The 27,350-nt window shown below is 43.2% G+C and overlaps 1 protein-coding gene across 1 annotated transcript in view; it reads right to left on the bottom strand.

Annotated features, from left to right (window-relative positions):
• The window catches only part of GC (GC vitamin D binding protein), a 122,307-nt gene that overhangs the window by 11,828 nt on the left and 83,129 nt on the right, over window positions 1-27,350 (bottom strand). Inside the window, exons 10-11 of the mRNA XM_083174641.1 lie at window positions 20,285-20,382; window positions 12,353-12,485 (exon numbers count right to left, since the gene is read on the bottom strand). Coding sequence (XP_083030767.1) covers window positions 12,353-12,485; window positions 20,285-20,382 — 231 coding nt within the window. The remainder of the gene's footprint in view (window positions 1-12,352; window positions 12,486-20,284; window positions 20,383-27,350) is intronic.

The following is a 27,350-nucleotide window of genomic DNA, read 5'->3' on the forward strand; positions in this document are numbered from 1 at the left end:
AATGGGACTAAAGCAAAAACAGTATGTTCGTTCAAAACAGGGGCGGATCCAGGAGAAAATGACAGGGGGGGCACTATGTTTCAGGGGGGGGTGGTGGTGTTTTGGTGATAGCAGCGCCAGTGTGCCCGTTCAGAGAGTGGGGAGATAGAGATAGAGGAGGAGAGCAGAGAGAGGGCAGGAGTGGGATTATAAATAGGCCCTGGCCTTTAAAGTACACAGGCCCAACTTGGCGTCAAGCATGAAGGATGCAGTTGTGCGCGTGCGGTTTGGAAAAGGGGGTGTGGCCACGTGTAAGGGGGCGTTCCTTGAGTGTAGTGTACCACACCATATACCACTTCTACACATTATGCAACAAAATAGTAGACCCAATTATAGGGAATGAGCCCAAATTCAAATTCATATAATGCCACACGGATTGAGCCAAAATTCACATAATGCCACACGGAGTGAGATAAAATGCACAATAAATTCCACAAACAGGGACATTGCGCTCCGAATGCGCCCATCAAAAATTTACACCGTAATGCCCATTACACATTAAGTCACACACAATAATGTCCATAACGTATTATGCCTAACACCGTAATGCCTATCAGAAATTATGCTACATAAATGCTGCTTACCTACATGCTCGTTGCCAGGGGTTCTATGTTCGTTGCCATGTGGTATTATATGTTCATTGCCATGTGGGATTATATGCCCGTTGCCAGGAGTTCTATGCTTGTTGCCAAGGGGGAATACATGCTTGTTGCCATGAGGGCTGGCAACTTTTAGTCTGGGGGGGCAAGTCCAGAGCATTGGCCCATAAGTAACAGCGTATCGTTAAATAGAGGTTTTTTGGTTAAAAAATATGCATTAATAAAATAAAAGATAACTGGACACCACAGACTGCTCCCTCTGTATAATAACAGGACACCACATGCTGCTTCCCCTGTCTTATAAGAATAACAGGACACCACAGGCTGCTTCCCCTGCATAATAATACCAGGACACCACAGGCTGCTCCCCTGTATAAAAACAACAGGACACCACAGGCTGCTCCCCTTGTATAACTATACCAGGACACCACAGGCAGCTCGCCCCCTCCCACCGCATAATAACAAGAGGACACCAAAGCCTGCTGCCCTGCATAAAATGAACAAACACCACAGGCTGTATTAAAAGAACAGGACACCACAGGCTGCTCCCTCTGTATAATAACAGGAAGACACCACAGGCTGCTAAAAATACAGGGTGGCCCCAGGGCTGGATTTAGGGTTCAGGCCGCCCCTAAGCACAATATTTTTTGCCACCCCCTGGACCCGGAGGATCGGCTAAGCTTAACCCGCACCCGGACTGGGACCGCAAATATCATTCATTTGCATAGAAATCTTGGGTCCCCATACACTGGGGAGGGTTCGGTTTAAGCCCTAGTGGAGAGGGTTCGGGTTAAGCCCCAGTGAGGAGGGTTAGGCTACCTATACACGATGCGCACCGTGCGTTTTGAACTAGATGCAATGCGATCTAGTTAAAAAAGTACAAGCAGCAAACTTTTTGTACCGTGCGATGCACAGGAGAGCGCATCGCTTCACAGTACAAAACGTTCTGTGTATGGGTACCTTTAGGCTGGTTTCACACACTCCGGCTCCTGCCGGACGGTGAAATCCTGCATGGCTAGGGAGCCGTGCCGCACACATTAGTTGTGAATGGACACTATTGTGTCCATTCACACGGGACGGCCATGGCCCGGCCGCACGGTTGCAGCCGGACCCTGCCACTGGAAGGGACGGCTGCCGGGCTGTGGCCATCCCCTCCATGATAATCTACTGTGTGCGGCACGGCTCTCTGGCCGCGCGGGAGCCGGAGTGTGTAAAACCAGCCTTAGGCTGAGGGAAGGGTGGGTTAGAGGTGCAGGGGGAGGAATTCTCTCCATTAGGACGCTTGTGTCAGTACTGACCCCTGGCATTCCAACCATCGGACATACAGATGTGACATATACTGTACTTACACACATATAAACATACAGTACATATATACCTACAGTACATACATATGCATATATACTGATACATATATACCTGCACACGCATACATATGCATATATACCTACACATATAAATATGCTTACATGAATATTCATACACATGTGACTCAGTTTAGGCAAAGATTGTCAAAATGGTGAGAAAGGGGTTCTGGGACCCAGGAGTAACTCACCGTTGGTACTGTCTGTCAGGATGGCTCTTTCTTTCAGTGGGGCTGTGGGGCATTTAAAGCAGCTGCTGCCAGTGACACTGCCTAGTGTACACTTCTGCCTGGCTGGTAAGGGCCGGGAGAGGGGGGATGATGGTGCAGCCGCCGGACTCCCTGTGGGTGTCCTTCATACCCGGCCGCCGGAGCCGGGGGCTGTCTGTGTCCGGCTGTATTCATACAGGGCTGCACGTTCCGGACCCCCGGCTATTTGAAATCCTGCGCTGCTGCAGCGGCAGCGCGAGATTTCAAATAGACGTGCAGCACTGTGTGAATACAGCGAGCCGGGCAGCCCCCGGCTCTCTGCGCATATAAAGTTGTTCCTGGCGGCGGCGATGGTGACGGGCCGGCTGTCCCTGTTAACGCAAGCGGCCCGGGGAAAAAAAAAACTTAGAAATTACAGGGGGGGCACGTGCCCGGGTGCCCCCCCCCCTAAATCCGCCAATGGTTCAAAATACACTGTCACCCAGATCCATCGATTTTAAGTTTTTGAAGACACTGGCAGATTCAGCAGGACAGTTGGTTTCAGATTGCCTTGTTCCAGGTTGCTTTTTCTGTGATTTTTATTGATGCCTTTAGTATAAGAGAGTATGGAGGATGCATAAATATACTGCACCCTCATTTGGGGATGCCATCTTCCAGCCTGTGTTCAACTGTTCTGCAAGTTTGTCTTTTTACTATGTACTGTATGTATTTTATGCTGGGTACACACCAGGACGACAAGGGCCCGATTCTGTCAATTTAGATCCAATTCCGACCGGTTGTATGCAGATTGTATGTACTATCGTGTGTTTTTGCCATTTATTTGATCCGATTCCGATCCAATGCGCGTACACGCCACTCGTTTGGTCGCATCTTTGGTCCTACGTGCTGCAGGTAGGATCCGGCAATCCCAGGCCGACCGACCGTCAATCGTATGCAGATCATGAGTGTTTTTTGCCGCCTCCGTCGTCCGTCCGTCGGTGCGTCCGTCGTTTGATCCAGCCTATTTGAGTGGCATTTCCTAAACACTCCCCCGGCGCCATGTTTTTCCACATAGCAAACAGCGCTGGCGCAGCAGTTGGACTCTCCTTCTTGTCTCATCTCCCAGAACAACAACCTGGTATGTTTGCACTCCCAATGCTCTCCTATGCATGCCCACTGTTGCCACCAATGTATATAGTGTCTATAGAGCACTGTTTTGGAAACCGTGCACCCGACCATGTCACTGTTTGCTCGGGTGGGCCCCATGTGTGTATATATACATATAACCATTGTCCACCATTGCAGTATTCCATGCACTCCTCTCTGCTAGGCCCCATTCACCTGTGTTTGTGTATATATAGATATATACATATAACCATTGTCCACCATTGCAGTATTCCATGCACTCCTCTCTGCTAGGCCCCATTCACCTGTGTGTGTGAATGGCAATCTGCACAATAAAATGTATAGTGGTTTTCATAAAAGTTTATTAACATTTTAAATACTTAAAACAGAATAAGAACTAGGTAAACTGGTAACTATAACTATAAAAATTTAAATATTAAACATAACATGGATATAACTATAACTATAAAAATTTAAGGTACTTATGTATTATCTGGGCTCCCATGTTAAATGAACCCCATTTTTTCATACCCCTACTATCCAAATACGCATGGAGTTGATTTTATATAGTGTGGCGAGCGCAGCGAGCCACCGTGCCCGAAGCGTGGCGAGCGCAGCGAGCCCCGCGAGGGGACACGGTCTCATAAGAAAAACGGGAGCCCAGATATTACATAAGTACCCTATAACAACTAAAATGGTTTTATCTTTTTACAGTCCCAATGTCCAACGCAAAGGAACAAGAGTTTTTGGAAGGGTTTATTGAAAAATATCGTTCACACGAATGCCTGTGGAGAACAAAATCCAAGGAGTATTCGAACAAAATGAAAAGAAACCAAGCCTTGGAGGACTTGGCACGCTACAGTCTTCCATTTCACCCAGAGGCCAATGTTGAATGGGTGAGGAAACGCATCCAGAATCTGCGCACGGTGTTCTTAAAGGAACACAAGAAGGTGGAGGCTGCAAAGAAATCTGGTGCTGGAGTCGAGGAGATGTATCAAACATCGCTCTGGTACTATGATCGGTTGACATTCACCCTCAGCCAGGAGTCGATGAGGACAGGAGTAGTCCTGATGGTCTAACATGAAAACCAAGAAGTCACGGCGCAGGAGGAGGAGAATTCGCAGTCTGCATCGGTGAGTCTATTTTTTTGGCTATCTAATTGATTCCTCCTGCCAATCCACAGCGCCCTCCCCATTAAAGTAGGCCATGTACTCTTCCCTCACCTGTTTGGCTCGTGCACTCCCTGTGTAGTGTTGTGTTGAGGTTTGCAAGGAGGATATCTGCACTACCTCCTCTGGCAGTTCTTGGTCTTCTTGGAGTGCTGTGCCTGTAGCCCTTTGCTGTGTGGCTTTTCTGCGGAGCAAATTGTGCAGGACACAGCACGCCGTGACAACCCAGTCAATTTTGTCCACCCTCAGGTTAATGGCAGTGTGGAAAATGCGAAACCGGTTAGCCAGGATGCCAAAAGCATTTTCCACAACACGCCGTGCCCTGGATAGCCTGTAGTTAAAGATCCTTTTGTCATGGTTCAGGCCCCTTTGCGCATATGGCTTCATGACATGCTCGTGCAGGCCAAAAGCCTCGTCAGCCACAAAAACAAAGTTAAGCCCCTGTTTAGTTTCCTGGACAGACGGCAAGTGAAGGGTGTTCGCTATGAGCCTTTCGTAGAACTTTGTGTCCTTGAAAGTGCCACCATCCGATGCACGGCCATTCCTTCCTACATCCAGGAAGATAAACTCATAGTTCGCATTAACAACAGCCATTAGTACAATGCTAAAATAGCCCTTGTAATTAAAATAGTAGGAACCACTATTGATAGGCTGGGCTATGCGGACATGTTTGCCATCAATGGCTCCACCGCAATTTGGAAAGTTCCATCGCTGTTCAAACTCCTCTGCGATGACTTTCCATTCATTCACGCTGGTAGGGAACTGAAATTAGAAGTAAATAGAATTGATTAGTAAACATGTTCAATTTCTTTACAGCTTGGTGACTACCCACCTGCAACCCCAGACCTATCTGTTCTATCTGATAATGCATGCACATCGAGCGAAGTTCCTACTCCGGCACGCACTCCGCCACCCACCCTGGAACCCACTCCACCACTCCCCCGTGCCAAAAAAATGCGTGGCAAAGGAAAAAAAGGAGAAGCATCAGCACATGAAGAATTTATGATGCGGGCACAGCAAGTCCTGCAAAGAAACCCGGACAAACATGACAACTACTTCACTTATGTGGCAGAGTGTGTTCGCAACATGGCTCTGGACCAGCAACTTACTTTTGAAAAGTTATGCATGGAGTTGGTGTATTATGGCAGTTTAGGGTATCTCAACAGTGGCACTAAAATAGTTGGCATGGGTAGTGCACCAGCCACACCACTGTCATTAGAATCACCAGTGCCTACTCCGCCTGCCACCGTAGCAGGCTAGTCGAGCACAATTCCAACACATACCCAGTCAACACCTACACAGCCTTCTCAACCCCCCCAGTACCATCAATTCTACAGTTCTTTACTGATAGAAGATCCAGAGTCTCCTGTTTTTGAGGATCTGTCTTAAAAAATAGGCTATTTTATCATTTACCATCGACATGGTCTCAGCTGCAGGTATGTGATGGCCACTGCTCACATGGCGTATGGCGCACATCAATGGGGCCGGGACCATTGCATCTGCGCCATGCGCCATGTGGGCCGCAGCCTTTACATATCTGCAGCAGACATCCTCTGCCACACAAGGGCCACAGTGTGTTTTTTTGTTTTTTTATATGCTGCTACCTGTACCTGCATTACCAGAGGGAGAACAGGATTCTCCTCAATCTGGATAGCAAACTCCATTTATTGCCCTTTTGTCTTTACCAATAGTATGGGGTACTGTGCGGAAGACATGGACTCAGCTGCAGGTATGTGATGGCCACTGCTCACATGGTGTATGGCGCACATCAATGGGGCCGGGGCCATTGCATCTGCGCCATGCGCCATGTGGGCCGCAGCCTTTACATATCTGCAGCAGACATCCTCTGCCACACAGTACCTTATCCCTACTGTTGTAAGTGCCTGTTCCAGAAGTTACCAGAGTGTGTTTTTTTGTATTTTTATATGCTGCTACCTGTACCTGCATTACCAGAGGGAGAACAGGATTCTCCTCAATCTGGATAGCAAACTCCATTTATTGCCCTTTTGTCTTTACCAATAGTATGGGGTACTGTGCGGAAGACATGGTCTCAGCTGCAGGTATGTGATGGCCACTGCTCACATGTCGTACGGCGCACATCAATGGGGCGGGGGCCATTGCATCTGCGCCATGCGCCATGTGGGCCGCAGCCTTTACATATCTGCAGCAGACATCCTCTGCCACACAGTACCTTATCCCTACTGTTGTAAGTGCCTGTTCCAGAAGTTACCAGAGTGTGTTTTTTTGTATTTTTATATGCTGCTACCTGTACCTGCATTACCAGAGGGAGAACAGGATTCTCCTCAATCTGGATAGCAAACTCCATTTATTGCCCTTTTGTCTTTGCCAATAGTATGAGGTACTGTGCGGCAGACATGGTCTCAGCTGCAGGTATGTGATGGCCACTGCTCACATGTCGTACGGCGCACATCAATGGGGCCAGGACCATTGCATCTGCGCCATGCGCCATGTGGGCCGCAGCCTTTACTTATCTGCGGCAGACATCCTCTGCCACACAGTAGCCCGTACTTATTGGGAAAGTTTAAACTGGGTCATACATACTTAAATATTTATATATAGTGTTTTTGTACAATATCTTTTATATATGGTATTATAATATATTTGTGTTGACACAATAAATCTATTTACTATTTTACATGTTTTACCTATGAAAGGCCTAAAAAACCTGTTTCTGTCCTAGGCCTAAATTATAAATAAAAATATTTTGTTTGCACAATAAAGTGTACGGTGTATATTTCATCCTTACCTTGCAATACTGGTACTGCAGCACCTTCACAATGGCTTTGCAGGTCTCCGGGATGATGAGGCCCAAAGCTTGCGGGGAGATGAGGGATCCAAACTTTAGGTCAGCAAGAGACCGTCCTGTCGCCAGAAACCTCAGGGTCACCACCAGCCGTTCCTCAGCAGGGATAGCCATGCGATACTTGGTATCCTGCTTCTCGATGTGGGGAGTCACCAGACGCAGCAATTCCTGGAATGTGGCATCATCCATCCTCAAGAAGTTACGAAAATCGTCTGGGTTATTTTCCCTGATGTCCCTGAGCAGTGGCATGTGCGAACGAGTCTGACGCTGAAGTAGCCACTGCTTTGTCCAGCATGATCTTTCTCTCCTGCGCTGGGCTCTCTGACGTCTGAGCTTCAACACTGCATAATAGAGCAGGTACTGTTGCTGGTGACTACCCATCACTGCATTCTCCATAGTGCAGGGTTAAAAGACACTTTGTAATGGCAGGCAAAACAAAGCAATGTGTAAATAGCTATGTCCAGCGTTCAGCAGGTATAAACCAAGCCTCACTAGTAACAAAGCAGAAATACACTGGTTTAAAATGGCTGCTGCTATTCCTATCCCCCTCTGCTAGTCCTCCCCCTCTGCTAGTCCAGCCCCTTCATTCAAATTTCAAAGGCCAATCTGACGACGGTCACATGTGTTCTTGCAAAAAAACAAAAACCAGCGATCCGACCGTCTTAACGACCATCGCGGACGCATCGGGATCGGATCTGGATCGTTCCGCCAAAAAAACACAATTTTTGCTAATCGTTTGCTGGGGACTGCCTGGGAGCTCCCGGGAAGTCCAAGGGAAATCGTTCCATGGTCGTCTATCGGTCGTGGACGACGGTGGTCGTCCTGGTGTGTACCTTACATTACTCTTCTTTTTTTTAATCAAATAGATTTTTATTATATTTTTATCCATATATACATCATGGTCATCTCTCATCTTATACAATCATCTTGATACATTATATATTACAATGACAATAGATACAAACAAAAAATTAAATACAAAAGAATAAACACAAAAAAAAATAAAAGATTGGGTGTGATGTTAAGGGGTATCAGAACAGATCTCTTCTATGGGCTCAAGCCTTGCTTTCCCCTGCTATTCAGTATCTTATCTTATCTTGTTTACACATCTTGGCCCAATCGCAAAAGTAGAGACATGCAGGATCCGAATTCTCTTACCCTATTCTTATTTATTTACCCCTTCCCCCTCCCCCTCTCCTTATTTATCTTTTAATCTACTCCCTCCCTCCCTTAATTCTTAGTGTATATTAATATATTCTATATCTGTGTACCCCTTCCTTACAGTTGCTATGTGTAGGTTGTGTTTGTAAGTGTGATTCCTGTGTATTTTACTCTTCTTACTGAGCTGGTAACATACACCTTAAGGGGGTTTTTCCATCCTTGCCGCTATTTCTGACAGGGGAAATAGTGGTGGGCACTTATTCAATGCTGTCTTTGCCAACAGCATTGAAGAGGCAGCTCGTCAGAATGGACCGGCTAAAAGCAGTTGGGCCCCTTTTGCCCGAAAACGGCCGTGGATTGTCGAGATCACAGACGGATCTCCACAATCCACAACCGTTTTCACAGACACGCCCCATTTCGGCGATCAGCAGGCGGGAAATTGAATCCCGCCTGCTGATAAACAGGCTAGTGGTCCAAAAACGGGTCAGGGTATTATCTGGAATAATTAATATCAGTACACCTGCTAAGACACCTGCTTTTAATTGGCTAATGCACACTCACCATTAATATGTTAAAATTGTCAAATTTGGCACAGTGTTATATGACAACACACATCACGTGACACAGTATACTGTAAGTCAATTATTGTAAAATGTATTTTGCACCTCTATGGGGAGTGAGGGATGATACAGCAGGTTACGAAGTGTCTTGTTCTGATGACAACCTTCATGCTGAATTGAGGGCATGGATCTAATATTACCCGCTTCCAAATTAAAAATATGTGGTGCTAGTAAAATGTTTAATAGAAAAGGACCCTTACATACAGTTACTCTATCAATAACAAATGCAATTTGTACTCCATGAAAAAAGTTTACAGATAATTGAAGGAATTATCTACAGACTTCAGCTGAGAGTTAAAAAAAAAAGGCATATGATCACTAACATAATGTTATTGGAACCACTGTGAATTCTCATCTAGCCATTATGGTATTCTCTAGATAAATCAAATTAATTAACTGATAAATTAGGCAGGGAGATGATTCCTTCTGCATCCAAAATACTTGATTAGTTTTCATTAAAGTTCAACCACAAAAAAAAAAAGAATTATAAAGCATGGTAATAGATTATTAAATTGTACCCTGGATTTCAATTGCTTTGTTAACCTTCATAATGTGCATATCTATCTATCTATCTATCTATCTATCTATCTATCTATCTATCTATCTATCTATCTATCTATCTAACTGTCTGGCTGGCTGTCTCTCTCTCTCTCTCTATCTATCGATCTCACTCTTTCTATGGGTTAAATTGACTAAGATGTGAGTTCTATTGAAGATGGAATGTTGCCCATAGATGGTGCTAAATAAATAAGAAGTAGATTCCCATCTTTTAAATGTACCACGTCTGTCCGTCCGTCCATCCACAGTATTTATCTCTAAAGGTTCCCATAAACTAGGGAGATTCTAGGGGATTTGGGCTCTGTTCTTTGGATTCTGGCGAGAAATCAGATAAAAGGGTCAAAATTGCATCACATTGGAGCCTGAAGATCGCACGGGCTGCATTATAGATATATAACATCTCCAAGCCTCCGGTAGGCTTGTTTGGGATCACATGGGATACATTAAATGCAGAAGAACTGCATACATTATATTATATGAGTTCCTGCTACCCGGGAAGTTCTCAGGCAGTTCAAGACGGATCGCTGGCAACTTCTCCCCTCTGAGAAGTCACCCTAGTGTATGACCACCTTTACATTCACATGTATTTGCTTTAAAAATGTATCAAAAATTTATTCAATTTGTCATTGTGAAAGTACTACAACCAAACAGTAGAATGATGCCCTTACATATACAAACCTTTACCAGTGGTTGATCACCATATCCATTTAAAAATATCACTTGATACAAATATCCTGCCTGATTCTAGAATTCTGGAAAAATCATTATCTGTCGGTAGGACACTACGTATCTATGGCAAAGTGAAAAAGCCTTATCAACTGTTTATAAATGCTTGGACCATGCATATGGGTATTACTGGCAGACACATACAGTATAACGGGAAAAGTGGCTCTTAAGCCCCGTACACAAGGGGGAGATATATTGCTCAGCAATATATTGCTAGCAATACATTGCTGAGCAATATATTGCCCAGTGTCTCCTTTTCATCAGCGACCAGAGATGGTCGCTGATGAGAAGGAACCTTTGCCAGGGGAGCCGCAGAGGTAATCAGCTGGTCGCAGGAGCAAGCTCCTGCGACCAGCGATTAGAATGGGGCTGAAAACAGGAGCGCGCACCCGGCGATTTATCGCTGGGGCACACTCCCATCACTGGCAATATGGTCGCCTGTGACCATATTTCCAGCGATTTCAGCCCATATCGCCATCGTGTGTACACAGCTTAAATTGCACACCCTCAGTAATGAAAGGTGCCATCTGCTGAGAATAATATGGTTTACACAGAGAGAGAGGGTGCAAATGCACTATGCGATCATTACATTACAATATAATATATAATAAGAGGTTGTTAGTATATCAATGGCCAGTGATATTGGCCTGCCCATCAATCGTCCAGGTCACCTCTTGTCGAGCAGGTCCCTAACACTATGGGGTCACCACCTGGGATGCAGGGAACCACGAAACATGATCCAGCTAAGGACCCCCCCAGGGCATCACAATAAAGAATAGTGATAGTAAAGTGGTAAAATTGTAAGTATGAAGGTGCCTACTATGTGTTTGGAGGTAGAGAGCATGTGAAATAAAGAGTAATAAATAATAAACAAACATGTAGTAAAAAGTGTGATGCCCTGAGACAGTCCAGCCAGAGCAGCCCGGGGGCCCCACGCCCAGATGCCAACCCCAAATTTTCTGACACTATGCACAAATAAATAGGACTTACTTGGAATTATGCCTCTGTCTCAGTGCAGTCCATGCTGGTTCCCTGCTTAAAAACATAGAGGGTGGTGGGGGAGGGGTGCTAATCTAGATGAGGCATTCTCAAACCTCAGGTGTGTATTGCTACACAGATACATGGTAGGGAAAAGTGGCTCTAAATTGCACACCCTCAGTAATGAAAGGTGCCGTCTGCTGAGAATAAAATGGTTTACACAGAGAGAGAGAAAGAGAGAGAGAGAGAGAGAGAGAGAGAGAGAGAGAGAGAGGGTGTGGGGCCCCCGGATGCTCTGGCTGGACTGTCTCAGGGCATCACAACTTAAATACAGTCACTTTTACTACATGTTTGTTTATTATTTATGTATGCACTCTTTATTTCACATACTCTCTACCTCCAAACATATAGTAGGGACCTTCATACTTATAATTTTAGCACTTTACTATCACTATTCTTTATTGTGATGCCTTGGGGGGGGGGGTCCTTAGCTGGATTATGTTTTGGGGTTCCCTGCGTCCCAGGTGGTGACCCATAGTGTTAGTGACCTGCGCGACAAGAGGTGTCCTGGACGATTGATGGGCAGGCCAATATCACTGGCCAATGATATACCAACAACCTCTTATTATATATTATATTATAATGTAATGATCGCATAGTGCATTTGCACCCTCTCTCTCTGTAAAACATACAGTATAACCATCGCTGCCTCCTCCAGATCCATTGTTACCATGCATGCATATGAGCAGGGTATGCTACAGTTTACTCCAATCAAAAATATTGAAATTAATAATTCCAAATGATAAATGATGAAATACAGTATGCTGTAACAGTCAGTGGTTGCTGCTGCTGCTTTCAATCTGCTTGTACAGGACACCTGTTTCCAGCCAAAATGCTCCCCCGATAAAACATATTGTTAAGCCTGTAGAAGTGGGTAATTATGGAATGCATGTAGCTTTGTAATGTAATTGATCTGGTGCATTTAGCTAATGTAATCTTACCATCTCTTTACAATACACCGGAGGTGCATTTATGACACAGCACGTAGATGCTAGGTTTGCTCTTTGTTCTGCTAACTCTTCCACCTTGCTTGACGATAGTTTAGGAACCCTACTGTTGAGAGCTTTAATTATCCTGTGACAAAAAGAAAACCAAATTAATTAATTTCAGAGATAGTCTCAATTTTGTTCTTCATAAGTGTAATTATAGCAATAAGCTCACATACGTGTAAGAAGGTTCAGCCTTGCTAATAAATGTAAATAGGACATACATAGGTATATACAGTATCCACAAATACACACATCATTTTAATTTCACCTTTTTAGTATGATTTTCCAGAAAATATTGGCTAATTAAAAGCATATGATACATACAGTAGTTATCCTGATGTTTTCATCAGAATGTAATGGAATTGCTATCTCGTATGACTATTGAATCGGGTAATTGTTGTCTGGTACTCTGGAGCCATTGAATTTAATTATGTTTGAAGTAGTACTTATGGTTCTTTTGTTTTGTAATTATTGTTGTTTTCCAGTTCATTATGCTCTAAAATGTGCATTATTTTCATATGATGACATTTCAATTTAAAATGGCATTTATGTTTTATAGCTTGCACTTCAACCATGGAAAATAAAACTTCTGATTTATTCTGAACTAGGTAAATAGTCTTATTCTTCCCTCAGTGGCAATGCTAAACTACTTACGTGCCTTAAAATGGTCATGGCTTGGTCTTTTCATCTGTTCCATCACAGGCCAAAATCTTTACAGCAGGCATATTCAAACTGTGGCCCTCCAGCTGTTGTGAAACTACACATCCCAGCATACCTTGCCATAGTTTTAGCATTCAGTTATGGCAAAACTGTGGCAAGATATGATGAGACTTGTAGTTTCACAACATCTGGAGGGCCATAGTTTGGACATGCCTGCTTTACAGTATAAGCCACCTCCCACATTTTACGCAGAGAGATACTCTGGGACTTGGGATATTAGCATGCTACATACAGTATAGAATTTAGTTTGCTCAATAGCCCCATTAGCATGCATAATATCCCATTTATTGTTGCCACTGTAATCCTGACTTTTCCCAGTGCTTTTAAATAGTGGTACATTTGGCGTTGGGCTATGTGCTCATGTTGAAACTACATAGTGTTTGCATAGTATGAAATTAGATAACAGGTTGTGCCATACTTGCATGTATTCTTCGGCTCCTGTGCAATCTTTCAGGGCAGGGATGGATGTCAACGGCATTAAACCCCACTCAGCAATACATCTAGAAATTTAATCCAGTAGTGGCCATCTTTGTAATGGGCATAATGCATCATGGGATTTGTAGTCTATGAATTACTTCTCGAAGTCTAAGTAATAAAAGATAAACCATAAATCCCATGATACTGCTCTTACTTCTCTGGCCAGCTGGGTACTAACTACTTCTATGACAAGTCCTAGAGGCTGCCTGTGTATGTTTGCTGGTGTTAGCTGCAGCCCTGCACCCTCTATTCTATTGGGTGGTACACTTGTTTGGCCATGGTGGTGGAACAGACCTCAAGCCAGCCCTGACTGGCTAGTTATGGGTGCTCACATACGCTGTAGGTTAAACTTGCAAGCTATGTACATTTTGCATATACGTAATTACGCCCTTTTTCATGCAAATCTTTTGCACAAATAATAGCTGTGAAACCAAGCATGTAGTTGGAGTGATCCAAAAGCAACTCAGTATACAGTCCATTTTACTAATTTTAGGCCTGATTCAGAGATGCATTCAAATTCAAGTGCAAGTGTGATATTCTTTGCCTGACAACTGCTGATATCAGCAAAGAAAGCTGTGACCCAGAAAAGAGAAGTCCACTGGAGCAACTGAAATTAATTTGCAATCACATATGCAGTCACAGCCTGTACGCAACAACAGGAAACATTGACTGCTCAAGTAAGACTGGCTGCAGTAGTATCAAAGCAGGCACCATGTTTTTGTACACTATGGGCCTTATTCTAGTTCACTCTTTCTGACAAAATGCTTCTTAGATGGACAAAACCATGTGCACTGCAGGGGGGCAGATGAAAAATGTGCAGAGAGAATTAGATTTGGGTGAGTTATTTTGTTTATGTGCAGGGTAAATACTGACTGCTTTATTTTTACACTGCAATATGGATCTCACTTTGAAGTAAAACCCCAACAAAATCAAATTCTCTCTGCACAGGTAACATCTACCCCACCTGCAGTGCACATGGTTTTGTCCATCTAAGAAGGATTTTGTCATAAAGAGTGAACTAGAATAAGGCCCTAGAGCTCACAGCTAATGTCAGATACACACCCTGAAAATGGCCCTGGCTTGAATGAATTTTCACAGCTACTACCTGCTAACATCATGATGACAGACCCAAACAGTCACTTCCTATCAATTACTCTGCAATCTCATTGAGGGCCAAATGTACTAAGCTTCAAAAATTATAAAGTAGAGAGTGATAAAGTGCCAACATTCAGCCCCTAACTGTCATTTTAAAACACAGCCTGTAGCATGACAGTTAAAATTGATTGCCTGGTACTGGAAATTCTGGGTGGAATCAAATTTGTAACACTGCATTTAATACACATTTCGGTACTTGTGTATTTTGGCGGCGCCCCCGATGTCCGTCGATGAACGGATCGCATCGCATGCCATGCACCCGATGGCATACGATGCGATGCGATGCGACGCGATGTTGACCCCCTATACGATAAAAAATCGTATAAGCACCCTAAAGGGTGCTTTTGAGCACCCTAATGGGTGCTTACAATGTTAAATGCACCCCCACGCCACCCCCCCACTATAAACGTGAACCCGAAGCGTGGCGAGTGCAGCGAGCCCGCGAGGGGCGGCGGTACGCGTCCTACGACCTTTTCATACCCCCACTATCCACGTCGGCGTGGAGTTGAGAATAGAATAGTGTGGCGAGCGCAGCGAGCCACCGAGCCCGAAGCGTGGCGAGCGCAGCGAACCCCGCAAGGGGACGCGGATACCTTCACAGGTAAACGCGTCCCTTCGCGGGCTTCACAGCTATCCGTGTCCCCTCGCCACGTTTCAGGCTCGGTGGCTCGCTGCGCTCGCCACACTATTCTATTCTCAATTCCACGCCGATGTGGATAGTGGGGGTATGAAAAGGTCGTAGGACGCGTACCGCCGCCCCTCGCGGGCTCGCTGCGCTCGCCACGCTTGGGGTTCACGTTTATAGTGGGGGGGTGGCGTGGGGGTGCATTTAACATTGTAAGCACCCATTTGGGTGCTTAACATTGTATAAGCACCCATTAGGGTGCTTATACAATGTTTAATCGCATTGCATCGTATGGCATTGTATGCCATGTACAATGGCATACAATTTCAAAATTGTATGCCATCGTGCACTATCGTACGATATCGCGTCGCATTGCATACCATCGTATGCGTTATGGTATGCGATGCGATGGGCGCCGCCAAAATACACAAGTACCCACATTTCTAAACTCTTTTTCGACTGGAAATATGTGCAAAATTTCCCAGGGAAGAGACAAATCTTCTGAAGATCTTTGAAACCATTAATTATACATATACACATACCCTCATTATTTAAACTGTTTGTATTGCAAATGATGATCTCTCACACTGGTAAATTGTAACATCATCAATCACCATGAGCTTGATTCAGACCTGATCACGCGGCTGCTAATTTGTCAAGTCCAGCGATCAAGTAAACACTGCCCCACCAGAATGAAGTCCCGCCGCTGCGAATAAATGTGCGCGGCTTGCGAATTTTTTCGCGGCAATGTAAACATTTCCAAATGCATTGGCAAGCTGCTCATCGTTGAATGGTTTTCCCAGCGTGCGCAGGAGTATGCAGCTCTGAGTCGCCCTGAACTTACTTGGCGACTGCGAATGGATACAGACTGATCGTGACCTGAGCTGTCAGCACACACCCCTATACTGCTATACACCCCTATACTGCTTTGGCACTCCCATAAAAAATGTCTGGTTACCACCCTGAAACCCAGGGGCGGATTTAGGGATGAGGGCGCCCCTAGGCACAACAATAATGTTTACTAAGTAGGACAGTTTATAGGGGCAGTATCTGCATGTCCTATCCATTTACACTCTATTTAAGATGGAATATAGCACAGTACAGTAGATATTTTGCAGTTATTGGTACATTTTGGGCTGACAGTACTATCACAGGCATCCAAGTGCCGCCCCCAAACATGTGCCGCCCCTAGGCCGGTGCCTCACGTGCCTAATGGGAAATTCGGCTCTGCTGAAACCTCGGCTTTCCTTCAATAACCTTGTAAATGGCTAGCGATCAAAAAGAGTATCTGGATTTTATCGCTGAATGGCATCGCACAATACGGTCCAGACTGTGCAATTCCTTAGTCATGCGATCTGGTCCGAATTAAGCCCCAATGTACCTGCTCAGTACCATGTCACAAAACAAAACTTTTCCTATGCTAAATATTTTTTTCCCCTGTCTCACTTCAAACTCATTGCACAATTTTCATTTCAAAGTCATGTTCTGGTTATATCAAAGTATGTTAATGCAACTTTGAATTCTTTTAATGTTTTCATAAGCTCTCTCAGTAATAATGACACTCACTATTGTCCTCAACAGAGTACACATTGTTTGAAGATTTATATAAATCATAAAATATCAACATCAGCTCTTTAGGGATTCCAATCAGAACATAAATCCCATATGAAACAAGAGTTAGACATGTCTAGGGCTACCTAAGGTACTCAAAGCCTTTGATAAATAATTCACTTTAATTCGCTAACAAGTGAAAGCAGATAACTGCTTCTTAAAATTTGTCCACAAATGAACCCAATTATCCAATAGGAAAATAGTTGAAAAGATGTTGACAGTAGACTCATGGGACCGATGACAGCAAATCTTTTTAAAGACAGCACTATATTTATTTTGATCAGAGTAAACAGCATTTTACAGTAAAACATCAGTGAGAAAGCCATTAGAGTGACCGTGACGACAATCTGAAGTAAAAAGAGATTACACAAGCAGAGGCAAGTTAGAGCTGCAGTCTCAGATTGTCATTTTCTTTAATGAGCAGGAAGTTAGAATCATGTGACTTTGAATCTATTTTGTATTTTGTATATGGGGGGGGATCTAAGGATAGGAGAGCTATGAATAAACCCAGGGTGCTCGGTCCCCATGACCCTAAGGGTGGAACTACGGCATAAGGTCTGACAGCCGGGCCAAATGTGCCCTAGGAATTCCAGGATGATATGGCTATGATCACCAGTGGTGGCGCTAGCCAAAACCCCTCCCACAATCCAATTATCTGCTGGTATATTATTACGCTCTGGATAAAACTATTCCATTGGAATCCCGACCGCTGGTACTCGGACAGGGGACCCTGTCATGGACCCCCACGAGGGAGAACAACCCGTCAGTCGGGATACTAGCTGTCGTGCATTCGAACAGTCAGGTTTCCTATATACTGACTGTCAGGCCGTTATCCGGCACCTTAAATATTCAGATGCAACAATGTAAATCCTCTCCAAATACTGTATTTACTAAAGATTCCCTCGAACAGCTCCTAAAGGTGTAAATTCTGATATTCCCACTATGATATGAATACTGTGACTAGGGATAAAATGCCTCTTAAAATGCCTTTACTTTAAACTAGGGTATCAATTATACAGTACCTCTTGCTATAAATAAAGGGCTATCTGTACAGCTTATGATAAGTGAAACAGTGTTGTGTATATTAATGCTTTTAATATTCTGATTGTGTATTCATTTTACTAGTGAATGGAAAACTGGCACCTATCAAAATACCGATACTAGAATGAGAATTAGGTTTAGGCTGTGGGGAGTGAGGGTAGGTTAGAATATTTACACTGGAACTTTTGGGATCATGGCTGTGAGGATCCTTAGGTAGATATTCTGTCCACCTGCATTCTCAGCACCGGGGTCCCGTACCCATTGGTACCTTGTCTAGCATCCTTTATAGGTATTTCTCTAATTATAGCATGATGAATACTTGATACCCTAGTTTAAAGAACAGAAATTTTATCCCTAGATATCGCCAGTATATATATATATATATATATATATATATATATATATATATATATATATTATATATATATATATATATATTTTATATGGAAGACTACCACTAATAGGTTTCTACGAGGCTGCTAAAATGTGATATCAGCAAAGCTTGAGACTCCAATGCATTTTGTAGCTTTGCCATCTTCAGCTACGATTTTGTACTCCTGGTGGGTGCATACTTGCATTTGCACAGCTTTATGATGTTGTAGCCATCAGTGTGGTGAAATGTGGTGGCCTTTTTTTCTGTAGTGCACATCCTCCTTTTATTTCTGCCCAGTGTTTCCTCCATGATGGGAGAAAAGTGAATATGTGACAGACTCCTGCTGTACAATCAGTGCCTGTGTGTATTCCCAGGGCAGCCGAGAGGAATGCCGGGCCCCGGTAAAATTTTGGGGGCGTGGTCTAAGTTTGTGTTGTGGGAACCTCCCACACTTAGGCCATGCCCCCAAAATGTTTAGAGGAGGGTGAAAGAAAACTCTAAAAACTGTGATCTCAGAAGCAGCACACACCTACAGCATGTGCTGTGCTGACTGCAGGCTCAGCATGACCTCTCACGCTGTCAGTGAGACACTCATGCTGAGCCTACTGTCAGCACAGCACATGCTGTAGAAATGTGTGCTACTGTTGCTACCCGGGAGGGATGGAGGGGGAAGGGAGGGGTCAGACCAGGGCCCCTGCGGGGCCCCTTCAGCAAGTGTGGGCCCGGGTAATTAGTACCCGCTCCCCCCTCTCTTGGCTCCCCTGTGTATTCCTATGCGTATTTTACTCGTTTTTCAGTACATTATATTTTAAAATGGATCAACTGGTCTGACTCAAGCGTTAGGAGCATTTTCCTCAGTACATTTAGAAAGATACAGTAGTTAGATAGAGAATAAAAGGTAATCAAAAGCTGACTACATATACAGGGGATACGGTCATTGGGTCACCAGCAAGTTGTCAGACAGCCAGTGTGTCGAGCGTTGCGATGCACCGAGCCTGAAGTATGGCGAGCGCAGCAAGCCATGCGAGGGGACACGGTGCACTTTAACCTGTGTCCATGTTGACTGTGTTGACATTCGGGTTAAAAAACAATGAAAAACCCCATGTCGACCTTTTGACTGTCAACCTAACCCGTGTCGACATATTGACCATGTCGACCTTATGACCCTGTTGACCTAACCCATGTCGACCTAGAATCATGTCGACCTTCCTGCATGTCGATCTAGACACATGTCAACCTAAATGCATGTTGACCTAATGATGTCGACCTAATGACTGTCTAACAACTTGCTGGTGACCAACTGATCCACACCCACATACAGTAGGTAATTATGCTGTTTAGTGCTATTAGATTGAATAGACAAAATAATTGGGATTCATGCTTGCATTAGACTCGCATACAGTACCATGAGATATTGGGCTAACTTGTCCTACAGTATGTGTGTGGTGATATTGTACAGGGTAGCAATCTTTACAAATGTCCTATATTTGTCCCCTATATGGAATCACACACAAGCAACTGAACAATGAGTATTTAGAGGGTACACACGGTAAGCTATTTTTCTATTTGATTTTGCTTATAGAAGCAAAATCGGTTAGAAAATCGATTAGGAAATCAAATGTGCATCAAATGTTGTTTTTTTTTTACATTCGATGCTGATTCGATCCCAATGCGCGCTCCCTGTAGTGTAAATCGATTAGAAAAATAGTCTTGGCAAGCAATACTATATAGTACAAATGTCTACTATATAGTCAAATCAAATGCATGTTGCGTACCATTCTATTCAATCCTGTTTCAATCCCGACAGAATTGGGATCGAATCGCAAGTAAAATTGCACCATGTCTACTATTACAGTATGCAAGGATCTATGTCCATTTTTACCTTTTTTTGAAGTCGGAGAAAGGATATTTATTATAATCTCCACATAGCTCATTACTCTCAGTTATATATGATTTCATTTCTTCATTCAGCTTTAATTTCTGAAATAAAACACAGATGTCTCATTTGCAGATAATTTATTGCAATAGTTAGAAAAATGTTCAATATCTAGCACAGTGTGACCCCTAATGCTGACCATCAGTGGTGGACTATACATAGGGACCTTCCAGGTTGGCTCAAGGGGGGGATTGCAGCCGACATCTCCAAGTGGAGAATTCCTTCTAATGTATGGGGGCCTTTACACAATCTCTCACTTGTGTTGTGCCATGGAGTTTGGTTTGGTTGAAAATATCTCCTTGAGACTGCTAGGGACTTACCTGATGATGAGGTTCTCTGGACAGGTGTAGACCATTATGTCGACAGTGTCTAGGCCGACAGTCAATAGGTTGTCCACTATTGGTCAACAGGCAAAAGGTCCACATAGCAAAAAAATGGTTGACATGCAGTAGGTTGACATGGTCAAAAGGTCAACATGGGAAAAGGTCGACATAGGTGTTTAATGTTTCTTGGTGTCTATTTTTGCATATGCTGACATGGACACCGTATAAGTGTACTGTGTCCGCTCACATGGCTCGTTGCACTTGCCATGCTCGCTTATGTTCTCCCTCTGTGCCCACTGGGATGGTAAAGTAATAACAAGTCAGTTTTAACAAAATCATCATGTTGACTGTTTTTCCATGTCAACCTTCTGCTTGTGTCTCCCTTTTGACCATGTCAACCTAATGCATGTCGACATTTTTCATGTGTTGACCAATAGTGGTTGACCTATTGAGTGTCGACCTATTGACTGTTGACCTAATGCACGCATATCACCTGGATGCAATGGGCAGGCCCATACTTTAATTTATGCAAAGACCTCACTTTTCATTGTTGTTAAATGTATTACAATTCTGATTAGTAATGTGTATATTATTAGATGTGTAATATATATATATATATATATATATATATATATATATATATATATATATATATATATATATATATATAGACAGTAGTTTGGAGGTGCGGCACTCCCCGCAAATTAACAGGACATGAAGCGGTTTAAAGGCCTGTTAATGTCCTGTTAATTTGCGGGGATAGCCGCACCTCCAAACTACTGTCTATTTCATGATTTCAGTGGGGGCACCCAGCATAGCAGAATTCTAGCGTCTGAGCCAGTGAGTGTGCCGGTCTGCAGCACTTTCTATATATATATATATATATATATATATATATATATATATATATATATATATATATATATATATATATATATTACTAGTACAACATGAACATGTGGCATTCGTTCATATTTTGATCACATCATTTAAGCTTGGAATCTCAATATCAGGTTAATCAGTTATTTTTTCATCAGTAGGCTTGCTAACTAGCAACATCTGCTGGGTTAGGTGCAAACTACCTGTGTTCCACTGAGAAGGATAAGTGAAAAGAAACACAGAAGGCTGAATAAGCCTGAGGTGACATAAACCACTGAGGGTTCTCACAGGGTACACTCTGCTGTTGGTCACATGCTATGCTAATGAGGATGGGCACAAGGCCTATCAGAGCAGGGGAAGGGTTTAGACAGGGTAGGAATGATCACGATTGAAGAAAAGACCTATGTGGTCTTGAAACGTCGACTTACATGTACTGTACGGATTTTTTTCACTGTATGGATTAAAACCTTTTTACTTATAAGACCGTGGAGTGCCGCTTTTCTCCTTGGACTGAAAACCCAGGGGGTACCGTGAATATACCATTATTGATGAAGGCACCCCGGCAGTAAACTTTTTATCCTTGTGAGTGCCGGACAAACAGGACTGTACATTTGGAAGGACGCAAGGCGGGCTCGTTTTGCAATACTTCAAGTGTCAAGGCACCGGAACTTTTATTCATTGTACCATTGGCATCTATATTTGTTTGTTTGCCTGTACTGTTTCTGAAGGACTGTAAGCACCTTACACTGAGCACTTTTTTTGGAAGCACGCTGCACTTTATCTATTATGGAAGCACAACAGAATGAGAATCTCACCTTTGGAGAGATACAGAAACATTTGGAAGAAACCTTTTCATATACACAGGAGCATGTACAATCTATCCTATTTAAGGAAGATGCTACCCCTATACACACCGCAAAAACTTCAGAGGACATTTACAACACCCTCCTCAAATTGCAAAAGAAGGAAATCGATTCCCTACTCCACGGTTCCACCTTATCGGACTACTATAGGGCACACAGAATACCTCGAGGCTTTAGGATTGCCAACATCCCTACCATAGGGAGAAATAATCCGAAATTTTGTCTAAAATGGATATCTATCCTCAATAAATGCAGCCAGGACCTAATGGTCCTGGTAATAGAGGAAGCAGGGTATATACTGCAAAACACCAGAACGAAGATTGCAGATTTAAAACAAGAACATGAGCAATCGTTTAAAGACAAAAAAACGCATCCCCTGTGGGAAAAGTTGGAAATGCAAGTTGCCCAGTACAAAAGAGAGGTGGAACTGTTCAAAAAGAAGAAGTGGGGTACGGTGGAAAGCGATTATGAGGATGGAAGGGTATATCGGTGGCTTAGTGGCAATACACCTCCTAAATTCAGAGGCAGACAACAACAACGTCCCACCTGGAGAGACCGCCGCAACAGAGACCAATCGAGGTATACAAGCGACAGCGACTTCCAGGTTGAGGACTCAGATGAAAATAATGTAAACACAGCGCTCCCTTTAGGACGGGCAACCCGAGCAAAAACCGGGGGAAAGCCCGCAGTCGAACCCGACGTGGGGGCCAATCGCTCCGAATCCAAAAAGCCGCCGACAAACAGAAAGAGAAACCAAAATTAATATTCAACTTGTCCTCCCACCATCTGACAGCGACTGAAGAAAAGGTGTTGAACCGTGGACTCTCTTTTGTCCCAACTACCCAACATAATGACTTTAAATGGAATGTAGACCTCCACAAATTTGGGAGAACACTGAGGGTTAAAGAATTTTTCCAGAATAAAACAATAGCAAATCCAGACATACATGAGAGCTTCTTACTCAAACATGGCCATTCCTCCTTTGATCCACAATCCCATAATCCATCAATAAAAATCTTTACGCGATTAATGGATGAAACAGTCAATAAATTTGACCAAACCACTAACAAAAAGTGGGGAAATATGACCAAGGATGAAACTAGAGCTTTGAGGGAGCTTGCAAACAATTCTGAAATAACTATTCGCCCCGCAGATAAGGGTGGGGGCATAGTTCTGTTAGACACCGTGAAATATATTAAACAATTGGATGACCTATTATCAGATGAAAAAACATATAAAAAACTCTCAGGTGATCCGACGAGTGTCTTTAAAAAAGAATTGGATATAGTCCTACAAACGGCCCACCAACAAGGACACTTCAGCAAAAAAACACTCACAACCCTCACTCAAGAAGCTCCAGTATGTCCTGTGATTTATACACTGCCAAAAATTCACAAAGATCTCCATAACCCTCCTGCAAGACCAATCATTTCAGCACGACAGTCACTTTTACAACCTGTTTCACAGTTCCTGGACACATTGGTGCAGCCATATATTATGACCCAGAAGACATATCTAAAGGATACAAGCCAACTACTAATACGACTACAAGAACTAGGACGGATACCTGAACACTCCCTTTTGTGTACAATGGATGTAAAAAACCTATACACCGTAATACCTCACAGCCAGGCTTTGTCAGCTCTGAGAGCTTTTCTATACAGAGTAAACTTTTCTGCCTTGGACATCCCTTTATTTTTGGAATTATTACAGTTAACTTTAACTAAAAATTATTTTCTGCACAATGGGTGTTATTATTTGCAGTTGACGGGGTGCTCAATGGGTTCCAACGTATCGCCTTCATTAGCAAATATCTACATGTTTGAACAAGAAAATGAATTTTTCTTTACAGATTTCACCATTAGCAGCCAATTACTTTTATTTACACGTTATATTGATGACCTATTGCTAATCTGGTCAGGACCCGAGGATGAGCTGATCCAAGTAATTGATGGCATCAACCAGCAAGAGGGCCCCATAAAATTGACCTACAATATTAGTAACAAACAAGTAGATTACTTAGATGTCACTATTTCATTGAATGAAGGGAAAATCAGTACGTCGGTACACCATAAAAGCACTGACAGGAATACCTTGTTGGAATTCAGCAGTCACCATGCACCCGCCCTAAAACGGGGACTCCCCAAGTCGCAGATGATAAGGGTGGCAAGAATCACCAGTGAACCCCTAGACCTAGAGCCACAGCTAGAGGAAATGATTGAAAAATTTGCCAGCAGGGGATACCGTAGGCCGACACTACTTAAACAAAAGGAAGAAGTTCTAAAAATTCCTAGAGAACAACTACTTACTAAACAAGACAAACCAACCAATTCTAACAAAATCCCCTTTGTCACAACCTATACCCCAGCAACACAGGGGTTATCACGAGCAACAAAATCGTTGTGGCCCATTGTTTCAGGGGACAAAAACATCCCTATTTTTAAACATAAAACCATCATGCCCAGCTTCAAGAGAGGCCGTAATTTAAAAGATATCCTGATGAAAACCAACATAACTCCCAAAGATCCTCCAACATTATTTAATATTCAAACAAAGAAACCCGGATGCTACCGGTGTCCATCCTGCACTACGTGCAACTCAATGGAACCTGGTAGGGATTTTAAACATCCTCACACCGGGAAGAGGTTCAAAATAAAACATGTTTTGAGTTGTAAATCATCATACATAGTATATATAATAATTTGCCCATGTGGCAAATATTATGTTGGCCAAACCATCAGGACCTTCCGTGAGCGGATGGCCTTACACCGCTCAGCCATCAACGCCTGCCTCAAAGGGGAAAATATAGATCAACCGGTGGCCAAACATTTTAGGGAATACGGACATAACTTGTCCAGCCTAAGATGTAAAATTATCGACCACATACCCCCATTAAGTCGAGGAGGTAATAGGAGGAAATTACTAACACAGAGAGAATCTGAATGGATATTCAGATTAAATTCTCTAAAACCTGCAGGCATGAATGAAAAAATAGATTGGAATGTCTTCATATAGTAAAGAATTGATGTATATACATACAAGCATTAATAGAAATAACCTATTGATATATGTACTTTAGATATCAAAAATTGGGCATTTGAATTGTTTTTTGCTTTCATAGTGTGTATGACTAGGGTCCAGATTGTTCTGTGCTAGATCAAGCATACACATATAATATAAGCTCTCCTGTCTCCTATTATAACATGTATTAGTATTGCCTCCATATATAATGCCGTGATGCTTCCATTTAATGTATCACATTTTTTTCTTATCGCACATTCAATTAAGTGTCCCAATTTGGGCCATACACACGTTACTATATGGGCTCATAACATTCACAAAGTAACATAACATATCGCTCACGAAGTAGCAGACATTTTTTTGATTTTACACTCATTAGATGTGACACGCATCCAACTTGTTGTTTTCAGTTGGTCTTATGGTTTTTTGTTCTGACAGCGCAGAAACCCTGAATGAGTCAGGCGGGAGAAGCGTCCGGCAGTTGCCAAGGAGACTGACACGCAGCAGCGGAACGACGTCACCGGCACTTCCGGAAACGCGACCGCAGGACACAGACAGGGACGGAGCGCCACACACACGAGACAGGTCTGCTACTTAAGGTAAGACATCACTTACTTTTCTTTTGGTCATTAGCACAGCACTATTTGCACTGTAGTACAAGTCTTGAAGAAAAGACCTATGTGGTCTTGAAACGTCGACTTACATGTACTGTACGGATTTTTTTCACTGTATGGATTAAAACCTTTTTACTTATAAGACCGTGGAGTGCCGCTTTTCTCCTTGGACTGAAAACCCAGGGGGTACCGTGAATATATATATATATATATATATATATATATATATATATATATATATAGACAGTAGTTTGGAGGTGCGGCACTCCCCGCAAATTAACAGGACATGAAGCGGTTTAAAGGCCTGTTAATGTCCTGTTAATTTGCGGGGAGTGCCGCACCTCCAAACTACTGTCTATTTCATGATTTCAGTGGGGGCACCCAGCATAGCAGAATTCTAGCGTCTGAGCCAGTGAGTGTGCCGGTCTGCAGCACTTTCTATATATATATATATATATATATATATATATATATATATATATATATATATATATATATATATATATATATATATATATATATATATTACTAGTACAACATGAACATGTGGCATTCGTTCATATTTTGATCACATCATTTAAGCTTGGAATCTCAATATCAGGTTAATCAGTTATTTTTTCATCAGTAGGCTTGCTAACTAGCAACATCTGCCGGGTTAGGTGCAAACTACCTGTGTTCCACTGAGAAGGATAAGTGAAAAGAAACACAGAAGGCTGAATAAGCCTGAGGTGACATAAACCACTGAGGGTTCTCACAGGGTACACTCTGCTGTTGGTCACATGCTATGCTAATGAGGATGGGCACAAGGCCTATCAGAGCAGGGGAAGGGTTTAGACAGGGTAGGAATGATCACGAGTTTAGAGTGATCACCCTCTGTCCAAGAAGCCCCACCCACCCTTCCCTATTTCTCTTCGTCTTCGGCGGCGGTAAAGAACGGTCATTCTTTAAGAACTCTGTATGTGTGTAGGTAGTGGGGGTGCACTCTCCCTCGACAACGATTGTCATGGGCCACGCTTCTGCCCGGGGGATGGCCGTCACCACCAGGCCTGGTGGCTGACCAGGGAGAGTGGTCATCCAGCGTTGTATGTATGCTTAAGTGATCTTTAACCCCACCTTTCCTATAATGACCGTTCTTTGGTGCTGCCACCATTCATAGTCTTAGTTAATTGTCAAATCAAATTTGACATTCTGTTTTTGAAACGCCAGCACTTTGTGTTGTGTCTTTATTTTAGGTTAAGTTTTAGATAAGGTTTAAGTAAGTTTGTATTTAAGTGTATCAACAGACAGGGTGGGCTAGGGGGATACCCGATGG

Source organism: Crinia signifera, chromosome 1 (assembly GCF_055691185.1).
Source record: "Crinia signifera chromosome 1, ASM5569118v1, whole genome shotgun sequence".
Lineage (NCBI taxonomy): Eukaryota > Metazoa > Chordata > Amphibia > Anura > Myobatrachidae > Crinia > Crinia signifera.